Source organism: Phyllostomus discolor, chromosome 6 (assembly GCF_004126475.2).
Source record: "Phyllostomus discolor isolate MPI-MPIP mPhyDis1 chromosome 6, mPhyDis1.pri.v3, whole genome shotgun sequence".
NCBI classification, from domain to species: Eukaryota; Metazoa; Chordata; class Mammalia; order Chiroptera; family Phyllostomidae; genus Phyllostomus; species Phyllostomus discolor.
This window is the reverse complement of record NC_040908.2, coordinates 101936131-101958847: the sequence shown is the minus strand read 5'-3', so window position 1 is coordinate 101958847 and position 22717 is coordinate 101936131. Positions and strand designations below refer to the sequence as shown.

Here is a 22717-nt window from a genome sequence, read left to right as displayed (position 1 = left end):
ACCCATATATATCTTTATTTGGACAAAATGAAATAGTCTGGGTCAATGAGTACTAGATTCCTGACTATCTTTTTGTGATCACAGGGAAATCAGAGTGAGCAAGAAGTAATTTAACACAAATTTCTAAACATTGAATGTATGTTTCTGTCTCTTCATTTTAGGCCTTTCTACTCTTATATATTCCTTCCTTAAGTCACTCTTCCCAAACAAAATATTGCTAAATCTACAAAATATCTAATAAACTTAATTTATTTACCTTTAAAATTGCCATCTCTCAATTTTTCTTCTTTATTTCTTCCTTTGCCCTTCCCAAACAAAATATTGCTAAATCTACGAAATATCTAATAAACTCAATTTATTTACCTTTACAGTTGTCGTCTCTCAACTTTTTCTTCTCTATTTCTTTCTTCGCTACTCCACTTGCTTCTCTTCTCTTCTCTACTTTCTTCCCCCAGGGAGGAGGATTAAAGGGATGGACAGGAATAAAAGGAGATGGGGAGGTAGAAAGAGAGGGAGAGTGAAGCATGGGGGGAAAGGAAGAAGAAATCATAAAGGAAGAAGATACAGGAGAAATTGGAGAGGGAAAATCTAAATAAGTGTGAAGTAAACATGGAGAGGGAGTTGAATGCGAAGGTGAGGAAAAAAGAGGGTTAGATGAGAGAGGTAAGGATGGACAGGAAGAGGAAGAAGGTGAAGGAGAAGCAAGAATGGGTGAAGAAGAACGCTGTACAGAGGGTGAAGAAGAGGATGTAGAAGAAGATGAAGACAAAGAAGAGGATGGAGAATGACAGGGAGGTGGGTGGGAGGGAATCAAGGCAGGTGGATGGTCTGCAAAGGCCTGGGGAAGATTTGATAATGTGGTCTCTGGAAGAGATTGCTGGACTGACTGAAAAGGTTCTAAGCTAGCAGGATGTTCAGACAATGAAGTGCTATAAGAACGAGTGGGGACCAGTTGATGAGAGGGATGACTGAATAAACCAGAAGGCTTCAAAACTGGGAGAGCTTCCAAAGGGGTTGGGGAAACAACCAGGTGAGCTGGAAGGGAACGGTGAACAAGGGCAGGCATTAGAGTGGCTGGGGTACAATGTTTGTGCCTGAAAGTTTTGTAAAATAACTTGCTCTGGGAGTCAGAATCAGGAATGGTTGGGGAATTTCGGGGTGGCTGTGGTAAATGGTCAGGTGGACCAGAAGGAACTGGGGCTGGTAGAAAAGGGAAACTGCTAGAAAAGCTGGGAGTAACTGGGGCTGGAGGGCGAGGAAGGTATTTAATTGGGTAGGACAATAAGGGGGCTGGTAAAAAGGTCTTCTGAAGAGTAGAGGGGACAGATGGACGGATAGGCAGGATATAGGGTTGGCGGGTGGGAGAAACAGTTGGATAGCTTGGAAGAATTTGGGAATGGTGGGATAGCAATGGGGCCCGTGAAGGAGACGGCTGCCCAGGTAAGTAGGGATAAGGTGTAGAGACAGCTGGACAGGCAGGAATGGATCTGCACAGGTGGAAAAGCATTTGGACAGGCAGGTAGAGAGAGAGCCTTATTAAGATGTTTTTTTTTGTACATTAGGCTGCCTCTAGGCTTTTGATTAATATTATTTTTTGTCCTTAGGGTCCATGCATGATCTTTGTTCAGTGTGCTCTCATACGGGCTAAGAAATGTACATAGTTTATTCAGGTTCCCCTTTTCTCATCCTTGCTTATAATATTTTCACCTTTTGAAAGTCTGATAGACACATGCTAATGAATGTTGGCTAGATAATCTGGTTTAATGCAAACCAGATTATCTAGTACAAAGGGAAAATAGAGGTCCAGTAGACCACTTTTCTGGTCTAGCCAGATTTCTCAGTGTAGCCTGTGTTTTAGAATTTATGGTCTTACCACAAATACATGGATATTGGAGATAGATATTGAATAACACCATTTATAGTATAAAATTTTAACATGAGACTAAATATAGCTTCTTTTACTCTACATCAATCTACCAGAAGGGTTAAGTATATTATCGTTGTGATAAAGATTTGCATGTGGTAGAAAGCTGATTACTTATATGTTTAATGTAAGTCCCTTATTATCCTTCTTGTATCTCATTATTTCCTGAGGCAACTTTGATTTTCATATGAACACATTATGTTTTTTCTTGAGGCTTAGGTTTTGAATGCCTTTCATTTTTTCATATAATTTTTCCTTTAGATTTCCAATTACTAACATCTTAAATTATTTTTATCTAATATTTTCCATATTAGAACAATTGTTTATAAATACTGATCTATTCCCATTTCTTTGGAGCTCCCTGTTTCTTGGCATTACAGCTATTGCTACATAATGACATTCTGGTCAACAGCAGACCACATATATGACTATAGTCCTATAAGATTATTATGGAAATAAAAAATTTATCATTTAGTGATGTCGTAGCCATTGTATCATCTTAGCCCAACACATTCCTCATGTGTTTTTGTGACGCTGGTGTAAATAAACTTACTGTACTGCCAGTCATATAAAAGTATAGTACATACAATTACATATAATACATGATCCTTGATAATGTTAATAAATGACTGTTACTTGTTTATGCATTTACTATACTATGTTCTTAATTGTTCTTTTATTTATATTTAAAATATATTTTATTGATTATGCTATTACAGTTGTCCCCATTGTTCTCCTTTGCCTCTCCCAACTCAGTATCCCCCACTCCCTCCAGCAATTGCCCCCTTAGTTCACGTCCATGGGTCATGTATACAAATTCTTTGCCTACTCCATTTCTTAGGTATTAACATCTTCCTGCCTATTTGTAGTTCATAATCTCTGCACATTTTCCCCTATTCTCTCCTCCCCCCTCCCAGCTGATAAACCTCCAAATGATCTCCATATCTATGATTCTGTTTTTGTTCTGCTGGCTTACTTTGTTTTTTTTTTATTCAGTTGCTGATAGTTGTGAATTTGTTGTCATTTTACCATTTACAGTTTTGATCTTCTTCCTTTTCTTAAACAAATCCCTTTAAATTTCATATAATAAGGGCTTGGTAATGATGAACTCCTTTGACTTGACCTTATCTGAGAAGCACTTTATCTGTCCTTCCATTCCAAATGATAGCTTGGCTGGATAGAGTAATCCAGGTTGTAGGTACTTGCTTTTCATCTTTGAATATTTCTTGTTAGTCCCTTCTTGCCTGCAAAGTTTCTTTTGAGAAATCAGCTGACAGTCTATGGAAACTCCTTTGTAGGTAACTCTCTGCTTTTCTGTTGCTACTTTTAAGATTATTTACCTTTAACCTTTGGCATTTTAATTATGATGTGTCTTGAAGTGGTCTTCTTTGGGTCCAACTTGTTTGGGACTCTCTATGCTTCCTGGACTTGTGTATCTATTTACTTCCCCAAATTAGGGACGTTTTCTTTCATTATTTTTTTTCAAATAAGTTTTCAGTTTCTTGCTCTTTTTCCTCTCCTTCCAGCATCTTATGATTTGAATGTTCGTACATTTAATGTTGACCCAAAAACTCCTTACCCTATCCTTGTTTTTCTGGACTTTTTTTCTTCTTGCTGTTCTGATTTTTTTTTCTTCCTTGTGTTCCAAATCACTGATTTGATTCTTGGCTTCATCCACTCCACTGTTGATTCCTTGTAAATTTTTATTTCACTTGGTGTAACCTGTATATCTGCTTGGGTATTTTTTATGATGTTGAAGTACCCAATTAGTTTCTTGAGCATCCTAATAACCAATGTTTCGAACTCTGCATCTCATAGATTGCTTACCTCCATTTTGTTTAGTTCTTTTTCTGGAGTTTTGTTTTGTTCTTTCATTTGGGCCATATTTCTTTGTCTCCTCATTTTGGCAGCCTCCCTGTGTTTGTTTCTATGTATTAGGCAGAGCTGCTTTGACTCCCTATCTTAGTAGTGAGGCCTAATGTAGGAAAGTGTGCCTGTAAGTTGGGTGGGGTAGAGCCTTGGGTAATTGTTTGGGTGGGACAACCTGTGTGAACCAGGTTGATGGAGTCTCAGACATCTGGCTCTGAGTAGGAGAAGGCTTCAAAAAGGACAACGGCCCCTGCCTGTACTCTGGAGTTTTGTCCATGAGGAAGCTGTGCCCTTGCATTTGCCCTCATGCCAGACACTTCAGTTTCTCCCTGTATGCCAATGGTGCCCATCAGGCTGCTGCCCCAGTACTGAATCCCAGAGGGAGTGAGTCTGCATAAGTCCTAAGTCTACTGTATACCCTTTAAGAGGAGACAACTGAGAATCCTGCAGTTTCTGCCACCCCAACCCCCACTGGTTTTTTCAGCCAGAAGTTATGGGGACATATCTTCCTGGCACTGGAACCCTGGGCTGGGTGGTCTGGTGTGGCGCTCAGATCCTTCACTCCTGATACAACTGTTCCAATTTTTATCTACCACATAACCACCTGTGGGTATGAAACCACCTGTTCCGTGTCTCCATCCCTCCTACCAGTGTGAATGAATGTGATTTCTTTAATTCCTTGGTTGTTGGACTTCCATACAGGTCTATTTTCTGACAAGTCTGGATGATAGTTGTTTTATAGTTTAGTTGTAATTTTTGCTGTGGTTGCTCAAGGATGCAAACTGTGTTTACCTATGCCTCCATCTTGACCAGAAGTCTGTGGAGGAGAGATTAGCTGTTATTTTAGAGTATGCTCTTTTTACTTACAAAAGATTTACTGTAAAACATGTGCCATGTTATACTGGCAGCAGTCTCTTACATCTTGGTTTTTACTGTGTCTACTGATTGTATCATTTTCACTTGTGCTTAATTTAATTTCATGTTGTTTTGTATAGTAATCCTGTATAGGCTTGTAGCCTAAAAATAATAGGCTATACCATATAGCCTGGGTGTGTGGTAGGCTATAGCATCTAGGTTTGTGTATGAACACCATGATGTTTATACAATGACAAAATTGCCTAACTACACATTTCTTAGAATATATCCTGGTCGTTAACTGGTGCATGACTGAACTTTATTTCTCAATGCATTTTAGGTTTGTACTCCACAGAAAATATATTTTTAATATAACAAGAGCTCATGAATATTTTCAGCTTAATTATATTTGTGATAAATAGTACATATAAATATTCCTATTAACCTTATACCTGATAGTTGATATTTCAATATCTCATATTTGTATAGCATTTTACAGCTTATGAGGTATTTTCACATGTATTATTTAATTTTGCTAATTATCTGTGAAGAAAAGTTGAACTTTTTAATAAGTAAACCATAGTGTTTTCTCTATAAATGGTATACATCTGGTGTTTTCAAATACATAACAGTTATATATGTACATATGTATGTACAGATGGAGATATCATGAAGTCATTGTCATAACAGTTTATTACAATATAGTATATTACAATAATAGTATGAAAACTATACATTCTAACTTAGAATGAGGACAATTTATCATAAAACTAAGATGATATATGTTATTCAATGGTCCTAGCACAAATTTGGTGTAATGATAACTATATGTTCGCTTGCAACAGGGAAATCAAAGTTGTTCTGATATTTTACCTCTTCTAAGACTTTAAAAAGCTGTACATTGTGGCAAGATGGAAGATGGCGGCTTTACTCTAGGCAGTGTGTTTCTCGACTTGTGTGAAGAGGAGGGAAACTCGTGGATCGGTGGAGAAACAGAGCAAGTGGGCTAAGTTACCAAATCACTTTTGAAAGCAGGACATCAAAAATTATTGCGATCATTGAAAAACCAAACAGTAAGGAGACTGCTTCAGGACAAAAGGGACCCAGGGATCACCGTGGGGACTAGGGGTGTGCAGTCCCCAGGCCTGGTGCTCCTGGGTGTGCCTCAGGGCTCCCAGGAGAGGGGAGTTGCTGCTCCCTCCCCCGAATATGGGGGTTGAGCAACTCCTGGGGAGAATGTGTTGCTTGAAGGAACAGATTGGCCAGTTGGACTGGGAAAAAATCGCCCAGGGACTATGAACACCCACCCAGAGACCTGGGAGAAGTGAGGGCCTCCAGCTGGCACGACCAGGGGTGACCGGAAAATGCTCCTGCACCCATAGCCCAGTGGGAGTGCAGATCGGTGGAAAACCCAGAGCCGGGAAGGGCTTGGCTCGCACCCCATTGGGAATCCTGACTCGCGTACTGTGAACCCAGAAGGGTCGCGGGGCTTAGGGCGATGCTAGAGCCTGAATCTCAAAAGTTTGGTGGAGGGGCACGCCCCTTTACGATTCCCAGGGAGGGCACAGTGAATCCTAAAATGTCACGGGTGCCTCCTGAGATCATAGAGCTGGAACCCTTAGGGACCCCAGAGTCTGGAAGAAGGGGGCAGTGAGCTCTGGAGAGCGAGTGTGCTCGGGAGAGCCCAGGGTACCTGAGAGTCTTGCTGAGTTCTGGCTGGGAAGAGAGAGAAGCATTTCAAAGGTCCCTCAGCCAGCTGAAGCCAGCAAGATCAGAAACACTGGTCTGGCCAGTTAGAAACCAACAAGAGGTTTTTTTTCTTTTGTTTTGTTTGGTTTTGTTTGGTTTTGTTTTTGTGGCTGTTGTTGGTTGATTGATTTTATCTTGTGTTTTAAGTGACATTTTATTTTTCAATTCTTATTATTTTTATATCTCGCAATCCCGTATATTTCTCTTCCGTTCATCCTAATATTATTCTTTCCACTCCAAATTTATCTTTCCTGCACTCCATCTTCTGCTTTTCTTTCCTTTTTTTTTAATCTTGCAAGTTACTGTAAATTTGTATTATCTTTTTCTCACTTTTCCGACATTTTTTATTTTAATAATATTTTGGTATTCTTTTTCTTTCTGTATAATCTTCTTGGCTAGTTACTTGGCAAGTTGCTTCGCTAGTTATACTGTCATTTGATAGGTTCCCCCTGGTATCTCAGTCACAGTGTGTCGATAATTTACTATCCGTCATCTGTGTTCCATTAATACACCTCTTAAGGTTCTATACTCTTTATTGTTGTTATCTAGATCTCATCGATTCTGCCACAAGACTGTCACTTTACTATTACTGTTAATAAGACCTAGTCCATACAATTGTAAATACTACTCAATACCCCTACCTGATCTCAGCCCACTTTGCAATTTCCTGAACTATACTATTGTGGGGGTTGTCTCTATTCTTTACACACTACTCCTATATACTAATCTTTAATCCAACCCTACCTTAGAATCGGACCTCCCACAGCCTCACAGCTTTCTAGATCCAACTAACGATCCTCTCGTCCCCAATAAGAGTCTTACCCTCTTTCCATCCTTTCTAAAATGTGGATAGTAGGGTGGAGAATCACAGTTAACAATATAAGGAGCCAAAGGATAACCTAGCTCTTCTCTACTGGCTGCTAATGTAAATATCATAGTACACTGTCTTGCTGTCTTAAACCATTTCACCTTACTCCTCCAACTGATCACAAAAAAAGAGTAGGGGGAAGCTGTGAACACCAGGATACACGAAGGAGATTGCAACACTGAATTTCACAAATATTCTACCACAGAAGTTCACAATTACAGCGAACCAGATCAATTTAAGAAACGAGAAGAAACCCACGAACAATGAGAAAACAAAGAAACAACCTCCAATTGAAGGGAAACGAGGAAGCCTCAGGAAAAATGCTAAATGAAATAGAGGCAATTCAACTATCAGATAGGGAGTTCAAAACAATGATTATCAGGAAGCTCAATGAACTCACAATGAGCTATCAGAAATTAGAGGGAAACTACATCAATCTCACTGCAAATTATATAAACATGAAAAAGGAAACAGAAACTCTAAACAAAGGTCAAGAGGAAATGAAGAATACAATTTCTGAACTGAAGAACACAGTAGAAGGAATGAAAAGCAGGATTGATGAAGCAGATGATTGGATTAGCGACCTAGAGGACAAAGTAGAAAACAACATCCAGAAAGAGCAAGAAAAGGAAAAGAGGCTCAGAAAGAATGAAGAGGGATTAAGAGAAATGCAAGACAATATGAAATGTAATAATATCCGTTTAATAGGGATACCAGAAGGAGAAGAAGAAGAGCAAGGGATCAAAAACCTATTTGAAAACTTCCCTAATTTGATGAGAGAAAAAGTCACACAAATCCAGGAAACACAGAGAGTCCCAATCAAGAGGAACCCCAAGAGGCCCACCTCAAGACACATCATAATCAAAATGGCAAAATTTCAAGACAAAGAGAGAATCTTAAAGGCAGCAAGGGAAAAACAGGAAGTAACATACAAAGGAGCCTCAATAAGGCTAACAGCTGACTTCTCAATGGAAACACTCCAAGCCAGAAGAGAATGGCAAGAAGTATTCCAAGTAATGAGAACCAAAGGTCTGCAACCAAGGCTACTTTACCCAGCAAGGCTCTCAATCAAGATAGAAGGCCAAATAAGAAGCTTCCCAGACAAAAGAAGTCTAAAAGAATACACCTCCACCAAACCAGCTCTGCAAGACTGCTTTAAGGAAGGGAAGAAAAAGAGAGAGAGAGGAACACACATACATAAAAGACAATGAATAAGTACCTATCAATAATAACCTTAAACGTAATGGATTAAATGCTCCAACCAAAAGACATAGAATAGCTGAATGGATAAGAAAAAATGACCCACATATCTGCTGTATACAAGAGACCCACCTCAGGATAAAAGACCTATATAGGGTGAAAGTGAAGGGCTGGAAACAAATCTTCCAAGCAAATGGACAGGGAAAAAAAGCCAGGGTAGCAATACTCATATCAGACAAAGTAGAATTCCAAAAAAGGTCCATAAAGAGAGACCCAGAAGGTCACTTCAGAATACTCAAGGGAAGAATCCACCAAGAAGACATAAATATTGTAAATATATATGCACCCAACATAGGAGCACCCAAATACATAAAGAAAATCTTAGAGGACTTCAAGAAAGATATGGACAGCAACACAATTATAGTGGGAGATTTTAACAGCCCACTATCACAAATGGACAGATTTTCCAAACAAAATATCAACAAAGATATTGTGGCATTGAACAATACCACAGGTATTGATGAAATGGACTTTACTGATATATACAGAGCCCTCCATCCCAAAGAAGCTAAATACATATTATTTTCAAATGCACACGGAACATTTTCAAAGACAGGCCACATGATAGGACACAAAACAAGCCTCAAGAACTTCAAGAAAATTGAAATCATACCAAGCATTTTCTCAGATCACAAGGGACTGAAGCTAGAAACCAACCCCAAGGAAAAAAACCCAAACACTTAAAATCATGGAGATTAAATAGCATGCTATTAAATAATGAATGGGTCAAGAATGAAATTAGGGAAGAAATCAAAAGGTTTCTGGAAACAAATGAAAATGAACTCACAACAACCCAAAACTTATGGGACATAGCCAAGGCAGTCCTGAGAGGGAAGTTCATAGCGATACAGGCCCACCTAAAAAAGTTAGAAACATTCCAAACAAACAACCTAACCCTATGTCTACAAGAACTTCAGGAACAACAAGAAAGACAGCCCAGACCAAGCAGAAGGAAGGAAATAACCAAGATCAGAGCAGAATTAAATGACATATTCACTAAAAGCAAAATTCTAAGGATCAATGAATCCAAGAGCTGGTTCTTTGAAAAGATAAACAAAATCAACAAGCCTTTAAGCAGACTCATCAAGAAAAAAAAAGAGAAGACCCAAATAAACACAATCAGAAATGAAAGAGGAGAGATTACAATGGATACCACAGAAATACAAATGATTGTAAGAAATTACTACAAAGAACTGTATGCCAAGAAACTTGAAAACCTAGGTGAAATGGACAAATTTCTAGAAAAATATAATCTCCCAAAACTCAATGAAAAAGAAGCAGAAAGCCTGAACAAACCAATAACAGCAAAAGAAGTTGAAGCAGTAATAAAAAAACTCCCAACACACAAAATCCCTGGACCAGATGGTTTCACAGGAGAATTCTACAAAGCATTTAAGGAAGAGCTAACCCCTATCCTTCACAGATTATTCCAAAAAATCCAAAAAGATGGGAGACTCCCAAACTCTTTTTATGAGGCCAACATCATCCTAATTCCAAAAGCAGATAAAGACACAACAAAGAAAGAAAACTTCAGGCCAATATCACTGATGAACATTGACGCTAAAATCCTCAACAAAATACTGGCAAACCGCATCCAACAATACATTCAAAAGATCATACACCATGACCAAGTGGGATTCATCCCAGGGATGCAAGGATGGTTCAATATTCCCAAATCAGTAAATGTAATACATCACATAAACAAAAGCAAAGACAAAAACCACATGATCATATCAATTGATGCAGAAAAAGCATTTGGTAAGGTATAGCACCCATTCATGATAAAAACACTCGGCAAAGTGGGAATAGAGGGAGCATTCCTCAACATAATAAAGGCCATATATGAGAGACCTACAGCCAACATCATACTCAATGGGCAAAAATTAAAATCTTTTCCACTAAGATCAGGAACAAGACAAGGCTGTCTACTTTCACCACTTCTATTCAATATAGTACTGGAAGTCTTAGTCACAGCAATCAGACAAGAAAAAGAAATAAAAGGCATCCAAATCGGAAAGGAGGGAACAAAACTGTCACTGTTTGCAGATAACATGATAGTATACATAGAAAATCCTATAGACTCCATGAAGAAACTGCTTGACCTAATAAATGAATTTGGCAAAACCGCCGGATACAAAGTCAATATCCAGAAATCAAAGGCATTTCTGTACACCAACAATGAAACAGCAGAAGCAGAAATCAAGGAAAAAATCCCATTTGAAATAGCAAAAAGAAAAAATAAAATATCTAGGAATAAACTTAACCAAAGAGGTAAAAGACCTGTATTCAGAAAACTACATAACACTCAGGAAAGAAATCAAGGAAGATATAAACAAATGGAAACATATACATGTTCATGAATTGGAAGAATTAATATCATCAAAATGTCCATACTACCCAAAGCAATTTACACATTCAATGCAATTCCTATTAAATTACCAATGGCATATTTCACAGACATAGAACAAACGCTTCAAAAATTTATATGCAATCATAAACGACCCCGAATAGCTGCTGCAATTTTGAGAAAGAAGAGTAAAGTAGGAGGGATCACAATACCCTACACTAAACTATACTACAAGGCCACTGTAATTAAAACAGCCTGGTACTGGCATAAAAACAGGCACATGGACCAATGGAGCAGAACAGAGAGCCCAGAGATAAACCCAAGTCTCTATGGTCAATTAATATTTGACAAAGGAGGCAGCAACATAAAATGGAGTAAAAATAGCCTCTTCAACAAATGGTGTTGGGAGAACTGGACAGCCATGTGCAAAAAAATAAAACTTGAACACCAAGTTACACCAGATACAAAAATAAATTCAAGGTGGATAAAAGACTTAAATATAAAACGTGACACCATTAAAGTCCTAGAGGAGAACGTAGGTAGGAAAATCTCAGATATTTCACGCAGAAACTTTTTTACTGACTTGTCTCCTAGAGCAAGGGACATAAAGGAAAGAATAAACAAATGGGACCTCATCAAAATTAAAAGCTTCTGCACAGCTAAAGAAAACAGTATCAAAATTAAAAGAGAACCAACTGTATGGGAAAACATATTTGCCAATGATACCTCAGACAAGGGTTTAATCTCCAAAATATATAAAGAACTTACACGACTCCACTCTAAGAAGACAAGGAATCCAATTAAAAAGTGGGCAAAGGACTTGAACAGACACTTCTCCAAGGAGGACATACAGAAAATCCAAAGACACATGAAACGATGTTCAATATTGCTAGCTATCAGAGAGATGCAAATTAAAACCACAATGAGATACCACTTCACACCAGTCAGAATGGCCATCATAAACTAAGCAATAAACAACAAGTGTTGGATAGGTTGTGGAGAAAAGGGATCCCTAGTGCACTGTTGGTGGGACTGCAGACTGGTACAACCACTATGGAAAGCAGTATGGAACTTCCTCAGAAAACTAAAAATGGATCTGCCTTTTGACCTTGTGATTCCACTGCTGGGACTCTATCCTAAGAATACTAAAACACCAATCCAAAAGAACGTATGCATCCCAATGTTCATAGCAGCACAATTTACAGTAGCTAGATGCTGGAAGCAACCCAGATGCCCATCAGTAAATGAATGGATCAAAAAACTATGGTACATTTACATAATGGAATTCTATGCAGCAGAAAGAAAGAAGGAGCTCCTACCCTTTGCAACAGCTTGGATGGAGCTGGAAAACATTATGCTAAGCGAAACAAGCCCGGCAATGAAAGACAAATACTATATGATCTCACCTTTAACAGGAATCTAAACAACAAAACAAAGAAACAAGCAAAATATAACCAAAGACACTGAAATAGAGGACAGGCTGACAGTGCACACAGGGGAGAGTAGAGGGAATTTCAGGGGACATTGGGAAGTGTTCACGGGAACAAACTTAAAGGACACATTGTCAAAAACTAAAGGGAGGGTGGTAATGGGAGGGAAATGGGGAGGGATGGGGGAGCTGGATTGGGAGTAAAAAGGAGAAAACTGTATTTGAACAATGATTAAAGTAAAATTAAAAAAAGAAACTGTACATTGTTAAGCAATAAAGTCTATCTTTTAATTCATAGTACAAAGAATTTTTTTATTAAAAATATCTGATAACATAAAGGATAACAATTGATACACAGAAAAAGAAACCAGAGAGTTAAAAACTGTATACAATAATGCACATTACTGTTATACTAAATGGTTTGGAATTTTCATCACTCTAAATTCTCCTTGGACTTTAAAACCCTCTTTAATTGTCTGCTATCTTCCCTTTTCAGATAAGCTTTTCCATGAGAGATGTATAAGTATATTGTCTGCAATGTCTTAATTTTTATGTGTTCCATAACACATTGCTATCTAGCTTCTACCTCTAGCACTTCACTGTACTGATTTTGCTAATGATTAACTAATTAACTTAATAATTGTAAAAATAGACACTTTTGACTGCTATCTTTCCTGAGGTTTCCATTCATGCTTTCCTGATTATTTTCCTGCTTCTCCCGTTGTTGCTTCTCCGGGTCTTTCTTTGCTTGTCTTTGTTATGTTAGAATTTTTGAGAGATATGTGGGCCTCTTCTTTGCTTATATATTCATATATACTTTATATGTAATCTTATTTATATTGCCTGTGTGATCTTAAATATATCTCTATGTGAGTGAAGAGTTAACAAAATCTGTTCTTCTCTGTGGACCAATGTGGCTTTGGGTTAAACCTGTTCCCCTGGATTATTAGTAGGATTTAAACTATATTATAAGGCATGTTGATTATGTTAAAAATGACTCTTCATTGGTAAACTGCATCTGGACTGAGAGGACTGTTAATAAACCATAGGTACCTGGTAGGAAGCTATAGCTGGGTTTCTCTGAGAGTGGTAGTTTTATAACTGGCTGGCCATGTCTCTTGCAATGGACCTGGAAGCTATTTATATGGAGCCATTATAAGAAATATTGGTCTAGTTTGAAACATGGGATTTCTAACGCAGAGTGTCTATATGCCCACCCATTGTGACATTTTTTCCTTACAGCTGAGCTGCCTTTTGTGAGAAGGGCATAGTAAAGACTAGCCCTTTGAGACTTCTAGTGAAGGTGGCAGTATAGGTAAATGTGGTATTCACCTTCTCCCACAACTACAGAACAACCATCATTCAGAAATACCTGAAATCTAGCTGAAGGAAGTCCTGTGACTAGGGATTTAAAGAAGAAGCCACATCAGATTAGTGGGAGGAGTGGAGACACAGACTGAGCTAATTTCATACCCATGTGTGGCAAATAAAAATTGGTTGGGGTATCTTGGTTGCAGAAATCCCCCCTGAGGAGTGAGGGGGTCCCAGACCCAAAACAGGCTGCCCACCTCAGGATTCCAGTGCCAGGAAGAGAAGTCTTCGTAACTTCTGGCTGTAAAAGCCAATGGGTATTGAGGCTGAGGGAAACAAAGGACAGCTGTAGTCCCAGCAGTTCCTCTTAAAGGGCCCATGCGTGAACTCACTTGGACTCACTTCCTTTGAGCTCCAGCACTGGGGCAATAGCTTGAAAGTCACCAGAGACATACTGTCTGCCATCAGGGTGAGAGCTGGGCTGGCAGAAGCCATTGTTTCTTTGCTGAGTCCCATGCGCCCCCGGCAGAGTTGGCAGGCAGGTGCCATATTAGAGATTCCATTGACCTGATACACACTGTTTGCCCTGCCCCGGTGATTCTGAGGCCCTGCCCAACCAACTTTTGGTCCCATCCAAACTGTTTCTTTTTTTTCTTAAGAAGATTTTGTTTATTTATTGTTTAGAGAGAGAGGAAAGGAGAGGGAAAGAGAGGGAGAGAAACACTGATGTGTGAACGAAATATCAATTGCTTCACTCTTGCATGCCCCCTACTGGGGGACCTGGCCTGTAACCCAGGATGTGCCCAGACTGGGAATCAAACTGGTAACCTTTCAGTTTTCAGGATGATGCCCAACCCACTGAGCCACAGCAGTGAGGGTCAAGCTCTTTCTAGTGGCTTTCCCATACAACTGTAATGGTCTGTCTTGACTTATGCTTCAGATTTCCCTAAAATCTCTCAAACAAGCAACATATGGTTTTAGTGTGCATGGTACTTCTCCTTAAGTGGCCCCAGGACTGGTACTAGCAGCAGCTGGCCTTGGTTTGCAGCTTGGCCTTGCCTGGGCATCTTCAAACCCAGCACAAGTAGCAGCCATTTGCAACTTGCTTTGTAGCTCAAGCCTGGTGGCCCTCGGCAGAATGAAGGTGGCAGCTGAGCTTGGCCTACACTTCCTGGGAGGCCCCAGACCCAGCACAACCAGTGGACAGTTTCAGATCATGTTGAAGCAGGTCTTCCACCACCAAACAACCTCCAGAAGCAACACACTCAAGGGGCAAACTGATGGGGAACCACAGCCCTGCTGCAGTTAGTCCTGCTCTATGGGGTGGGTCCCACCAGAGCTGATTCTCAGTGGTGGTCCGATGTCAGTGGTCATAGCCAGTCCTTGCAGCTGATTGTTCTTGGGATAAATTCCTTCCATTGACATGCTAACAGCAATCAAAACTGTTACAAAAGGAGGTTGTACACAGCCCACATGGGGAGTGCCAGCTTGGGTGATCGGTGAGGCTGTGCTACTGGACCCTACAGAACACCCACTACATTAGGCCACTCTACCAAGCCTGGAAGTTCTACCTAATACACAGAAACAAACACAGAGAGACTGTGAAAATGAGGAGACAAAGAAACATGTCCCATATTGAAAAATCCAGAAAAACAACTAAACTAAATGGAGACAAGCAATCTGCTAGATGTAGAATTCAAAACACTGAACTCTGTGATAAGAATGCTCAATTAACTTAGTGGAAGAGTAGGTGAACTTAATGAAAATCTCAACATAGAGGAAAGATAAAAACAGAGACAGTAGCACATAAAAAAGAACCAGTCAGAAATGAAGAATACATTATAGGAAATCAACAGTGGAGTAGACAAGCACAGAGGATCAAATCAGAGATCTTTGGAAAATAAGGAAGCAGAAAAGTCCCAATCAAAAGAACAACAATCACAAATGAATCCCCACCCCCCCCCTCTAAAAAGATGAGGATAGTTTAAGGAGCCTCTGGGACAACTTCAAGTGTACCAACATTCACATCATGGGGGTGCTGTAAGGAGAAGAGAGAGGGCAAGAAATTGAAAGCCTATTTGAAAAAATAATGACAGAAAATTTCCCTAACTTGATGAAGAAAATAGATGTACAAGTCCAGGATGTGCAGAGATTCCCCAACAAAATGAACCCAGAAAGGCCCATACCAAGACACATAAAATTAAAATGTCAAAGGTTAAGGACAAAGAGAGAATCATAAAAGCAGCAAGAGAAAAGCAGTTAGCTCCCATAAAATTGTCAGCTGGTTTCTCAACAGAAACTTTGCAGGCTAGTAGAGACTGGCAAGAAATGTCCAAAGTGATGAAAAGCAAGGACCTACAACCAAGATTACTTTACCATTTTGAATTGAAGAACAGATAAAGAGCTTCCCAGACAAGAAAAAGATAAAGGAGTTCATTACTGCCAAACCAATATTATATGAAATGTTATAGGATCTTCATTAACAAGAAGAAAAAAATAAAGTATCAAAAATATGAACAACAGAGTTCTGGCCAAGATGGAGGTATAGGTAGAAACCCTTCGCTTTCTTGCACAACCAAAAGGAGGATAACAACCAATCTAAAATCAGTAACAACCAGAAATACCAGAAAATCAAACTGCATGGAACTTTGACAACCAAGGAATTAAAGAAACAGACAAGAAGACCAACCAGACCAGTAAGATGGGCAGATGGAAAGACCCTGTGGGAAGGCGGCAGACCATGAGCATGGGGCAAACTGAACGAGAAACTGAGACTCAGAGCTCACTGTGGACTATGGTGGAGGTTGCCATGGTGGGAGAAACTCCCAGTCTCACACGAGAGTTCGAGTTTGTCAGAAAGTGGGGCCAGCGCCAAGCAGGCGAGCTGCATTGTTCTCTCTCTGGCCCCTCCCCCACAGGCAGCACCACAGCACAGCAAGGAGGGTTGCCCTGCCTGGATGAATACCTAAGGCCCTGCACAGGTGCGCTGAAACAAAGAAATAGTGTCAAAATGAAAGAACAGAGCAAAACTCCAGAAAGAGAGCTAAGCGGTGAGGAGATAGCCAACCAATCTGTTGGAGAGTTTAAAGCCCTGGTAATCAAAATGCTCACAAAACTGATTGAACTTGGTCAAAAAATGAAAGAACAAATGAAAGATACCCAAAGTGAAATAAAGCAAAATATTCAGGGAACCAGCAGTGATAGGAAGGAAACCAGGACTCAAATCAATGATTTGGAACAAAAGGAAGAAATAAACATCCAAGCAGAACAGAATGAAGAAACAAGAATTCAAAAAAATGAGGAGAAGGTTAAGAACCTCTGGGACAACTTTAAATGTTCCAATATCCGAATTACAGGGGTGCCAGAAGGAGAAGAACAAGAGCAAGAAATTAAAAATTTATTTGAACAAATGAAGGAAAACTTCACTGATCTGGTGAAGGAAATAGACTTCCACGAAGTCCAGGAAGCCTAGAGAGTCCCAAAGAAGTTGGACCCAAAGAGGAATACACCAAGGCACATCATCATTAAGTTACCCAAGATTAAAGATAAGGAGGTAATCTTAAAAGCAGCAAGAGGAAAGGAGACAGTTACCTACAAAGGAGTTCCCATTAGGCTATCAGCTGATTTCTCAAAAGAAACTTTGCAGGCAAGAAGGGGTTGGAAAGAAGTACTCCAAGTCATGAAAAACAAGGACCTACATCCAAGATTACTTTATCCAGCAAAGCTTTCTTTTAGAATGGAAGGACAGAAAAAGTGCTTCCCAGATAAGGTCAAGTTAAAGGAGTTCATCATCATCAAGCCCTTATTATATGAAATGTTAAAAGAACTTATCTAAGAAATTGAAGAAGATCAAAAACTATGAACAGTAAAATGACAACTCACAACTATCAACAAATGAACCTAAACAAAAACTATGAAAACAAAAACTAAGCAAACAACTAGAACAGGAACAAAACCAGAGAAACAACATCACATGGAGGGTTTTCAGTGGGGAGGGGGAGGGGAGGAATGGGGGGAAGGATACAGGGGAGAAGAAGCATAATTGGTAGGCATAAAATAGATGGGGAGAAGTCAAAATGGTGTAGGAAACACAAAATTCAAAGAACTTATATGTACACACCATGGGCATAAACTAAGGCGGGGGGAATGCTGGAGGTTGAAGGGTGCAGGGAGGAGGGGGGATAAAGGGGGAAAATTGGGAAAACTGCAATAGCATAATCAATAAAATGTACTTTAAAAAATATAAAATCCATTCCTCAAAAAAAGAGAAAAGAATATGAGGCAAGGAAATCAATAATTTATTTTATGCTGTTATGTCCTTTCATGCAGTATGATTGTTTTTTTGTGTATGATGTATTTTAGAGTGACTTCCCAATAAACTGAAATGAAAAAATATGAATTTTTTCATTTGCCAGATGGGAGGGGGTTGGGGGGATGAGGGAAAAAAGTGACTAACAACTTGGTAGTTGCAGAATAGTGATGGGGATGTAAAGTACAGCATAGGGAATACAGTCAGTAATATGTTAATCACTATATGGTATCAGATGGGTGCAGGATTTATTGGGATAATCACTTAGGAATGACTAATCACTGGGTGTATACCTGACAGTAATATAATAATGTATATCAACTATAATTGAAAAATTAAAAAATAATAATTTAAAGGGAAAAAAACCCCTAACTCTTTAATGCTTTGTGGCCTGCCTTGAAGAGTCCTCCTATTGAAGAATATTGATTGTTGACATGAGGTATTTTCTGTCCTTTGTTTGAAGCCAAATGCTGCTTTTTGTACTCATGGGAGTTTGTTTAGCTGAACCCAAGACTACCAATAGTGGGTACTGAACTATGATTTTGGTATCATCCATGTGGCCCAGATTTCAAAACATGAGAAACTGACCATGGAATATCCTATAAGTGTCTCATACCCACAATTTACTTTGTTTTTTCCAGTTACACCCTCCCTTAAACAGCTTCTTGTCCAATAGTCCTCATTTTGATAAATGATTGCAGTATTCATTAATTAACCATACCTAATCTCCAGAGTCACCCTTGACTCTTCTCAATCACTTTCCAGTTCTTAAACAGTTAGCAAATCATGTTGATTGAACCTCCTGACTCTTAAGAAGTCATCATTTTTGTTAACTAGAGCGCTGCTTTATCTGATTTTTCCCAGTTTTAGTCTTACTCTACTCTTTCATGTTCTAGCAATATTTCTAAAATATGAATGTATTCTTGCTTCAGATTTCTCAGTAACTGTTTCAGGACAAACTTTGTAATAAGGCTCTTTATGATTTGACTCAAATCTTTTTCAACCAACTTACATTCTGAAAGTATATGCTATGCATATTGAACTATTTTCAGCTACCTTAACACAACATGTCCTTTCATGCCTTCCTGCCTTTTCACATGCTACTTAATTCCTCTGTCTGGACTTTTCAGTGTTTGTCTCTGATGTATATCCTTCTCATCTATTAAGTTTCAGGTCAAGTTTATAATCTCCAGGAAGTGTTCACTTATGTCAGTAATCCTTCTCCATTCAAAGTATTTATTAACTATCTCCAACATGCATAGCATTGTGCTAAGCACTATGGGTGTAAGATTTAGCTACTGTTCTCTAAAATATTACAATCTGGTTGGGGAGACATAAGTACATATAAAAATTAAACAACAACTATATAATCTTGACTTTCAAATCTATTTCTATAGCTTTGACCTCTCATTTAATCTCAGGTAAATTTGTTTTTATACATTTCTACTTAGATGTTTACCTCAATTCAGAAGGCTCAAATAAAACTTAGCAATATCTTGCCAAACCTGTTATTTTTCATTATATTCCTTTTTATTTTTAAAGTTACCAAATCCCCCCATCAAAATTTCAGATTCTTTTGATTTTTTTTTGCTTTTTCCATTTCCCTTATTCCATCTTCCTTAATCCATCATATACCAAAGTTATAATCTATTCTTCCCTTCTATTTTCTTTTCTACTTCATTATAATGATTTTAACATTATTCCTTATAAATTCATAGTTGGATCCTTCTGATTTTCCTGCCACTATTCTCTCCATACTCTAATTCTTGTACTTCTACTTAATCAACATTTTAAAACTCTTATGTCACTTCTCTGCATTGTGAAAGGTATTTCATTCTTTCTCTTTCTCATCCTTTTCTCCTAACTATTCAAAGTATTTTTATTCTTTATTAGATATCCTTTCTCCACTATACAAAATAGTGCTATTCTAGTTTAGACAGTAATAACTTATCCCTTGGATTATCCCACTATTTTTCCTGATCGCCTTTCCTCCAATTCCTCTCCTCCTTTTCATTCTCTAACATTCATACCAGTTATCTTCCTAAAATAATAAAGATGATTATAATACTCTCTGCTTAAAAACTCCACCGATTCTCTACTAGTTATAAGATAAAGTTCAAGCTTTATAGCTAGACACATAGCATTTCAAGTCTAATCCCAATCTGCATTCAAGACCATTTTCTGTCCTACCAGCAACAAATCCTATAGTTCTGCCACTCTGAACAAGTTCTATTTCCTTAGGGGTCAACACTGTAGGCCTAAACATGCCTAAACTCAACATATGCTTCTTTAGCAGACAATTCATAATCATCCTTTAAGTTTTCTTCCCAACTTTAAATTTTGTACTTCTTGATCACTATGCTAGTATTTCTGAAATAATCCCCTTTATATCATATTACCTGTGTATTACAATGCAACTATCCTTACACAGTATTATAATTTAACTGCAAAACTTTCTTGGAGAGAAGACCATATTATTCACATCTCTATTCTGTCAGACTATTGTTCTATCACTTTTTTCATTTCATAGCCAAGCTACACTTATTATCTTTACTTTTGTGCTCTATTTCTTTACAACTCACTGCAATTTCTTTTCTCCCCCATCCTCCAATAACATTGCTTTGACAAAAGTTGCCAGTGTGACTTTTTTGTTGTGGAGTATAGTGACACATTGCTTCTATGCTTGATTTCCTCTCTTTGCCCCTCCAGGTTCACTTCTCCACTTGTCTATGCCAAGGAGAGACTGAACAATTATCCTTGGGTTTTTATTTTATGGCTGAGTTTGACCAAAGGAAGGCATTAGCAAGAAATGGGAGGGTGACAGAGAAAAGAGGTTTTTGATAATTACTCCTCTGGCTTCCTCTCTGCTGGGCTTGGTTAGCAGTGGAAATGTTTCTCTACCTAGGACCACAGGGCTTGTCTGGCAGCCCTCTTCTATAGATACAACTCTCCTCAGTTCAGGTCTATGGTGGTAATATTGACTTTGTTGTCAGTTCTAGAGGTGTTTCACCATCCTTAGTTGGCTTCCCAGTTCCTTTATTAACTTCTTTTTAGTTACCGCTTTTAAATGGGCCACCTGTTTCCTGCCGGGATCCTGGTGGATTTAACTTTTGTTATTGGTTCCCTAGAAGACATTTGATCTCCATAAGTTGTTTTTTGCACTGTGAAACTCTACCCTTCTTTTGTTTCCATGATACCTCCCTCTCCTAGTCCTGTATCAACCATTCAATTCCTATTTTCAAGTTTCTTCTTTTTTTTTTTTTACTTCTTAAATGTTGCTGTTCTTCAGTCTTCTATCCTAGTCTTATCACAGCACATATTCTGCATGGTTGATCTCATTTATTGTGTTAGCTTCAAATATCTTAAGCTTAGATTGTTCTCTTTAGCTCAAGGCCCATATAATTTCAATTATATATGATGAAATAACTTTTTTTGTCCTCTCCAATCCATTATCCATACTTGTTCACAATAAATTGGAGTGCTATGTTAAGAAAGAAAAGATGATCTTATCACCTATTGGCTTAAAATACTTCATTGGCATCTCTTAAACTCTCAGGATGAAGATTATATTCCTAAGCATACAAATAAATTTATCTCACCAATATCATATCTAGCCAAGCTATTGGCATTTTTCATTCTATCATTTAGCCATGCTCTTACTCCTAAAACACATCTTTCCTTCTATTGCTCCTGGTCTTTGTACATGCTCATCCCTCTGTTTGCAGTGCCACCTACCCACTTGCTTCGTTATTAACTCCTATTTTCTCCAAAGCTTTGCTGAAGAGTATCCTCCTTTCCATGAGGTCTTTCCTGAACTATACTGAAGACTGAGAGGATGAATTTAAGTGTTCATAACTATGATCAAGGGAACTGTTGGCCAAAGGTATTCTAAAAGATGGAGGTACTTTAGTAAATAACATGTACAGATAAAATGTTAACAATTTATCTCTGAATTATAGCTGTTTTTATATAAATAAGTATTAAATGTTATTATCATTACTTGTTAGGTACTATTGTATGCTTTTGAAGCATTATTTTACTTCTTTTCTAGAACATATAGTAGGGATTGTATTTTATAGTGTTCTATTTCTCCATATCCCCTTTACAATTCTCAATCTAGTGCTATGCATGTAGTAGCTTCAACATTTATAGTAAACAAATGGAAAATACAGGATGTCAGAGTGTACTCTGTAGTTGGTTTCTCCATCCTACTGGTTCTAGATGACTCATTTAGCTAATCTGAAGATGAAGCAGGAGACTTGAGCTTTTACAAGGCACCAAGAAAAGATTTTCAGTGAGGAAAAACCCATTTCTATCATTGAATTACTCCTTTTGCTTAAAATTATATCACTACAATTTAACAAATTTTTTCATCTTGGTAAAGATGAATAATAATATTAATATTTTAAAATGGTTTTGATGACAGCTTCCATAGAAATTCAATATAAGCAGCATTGTAATACCAAAGAAAACAGATTAAAATTTTTCCCTTATTCTTGAAGCAATTTATATTTCACTCTACCTTAATTTAACCAGTGAAAAATAAAATAGTAACTAAAACAGGAGGAAGAAGTAACTGATGAAAAGGCCTACAAACTCAGCAACTAAAAAGCTACTAATAATTACATATAATAATCATAAATTACTTACCTCTGGTTTATTGTTGGTCTGTGGGAAGAAGAAAAGTTCACTTTTGATTTTAAGTTGGATTCTTGAATTTGTTTGAGGGCTTCTTCTAATGGAGGCACTGGTTTTTGAAAAACTAGGGATAATAAAGAAAGATCAAATAGTACAGA

General features: G+C 38.2%; 1 protein-coding gene across 2 annotated transcripts in view; it reads right to left on the bottom strand.

The window, feature by feature from the left end:
- The window catches only part of CEP126 (centrosomal protein 126), a 98377-nt gene that overhangs the window by 28001 nt on the left and 47659 nt on the right, over positions 1-22717 (bottom strand). Inside the window, exons 4-5 of one of the 2 annotated variants that reach the window (XM_028516063.2) lie at positions 22572-22683; positions 364-1487 (exon numbers count right to left, since the gene is read on the bottom strand). Coding sequence is in view for 1 of the 2 variants with exons in the window: in XM_028516066.2 (XP_028371867.1) it covers positions 22572-22683 (112 nt within the window). In the remaining variant the exon portion in view is untranslated. The remainder of the gene's footprint in view (positions 1-363; positions 1488-22571; positions 22684-22717) is intronic. The other variant, XM_028516066.2, reaches the window with a different exon arrangement.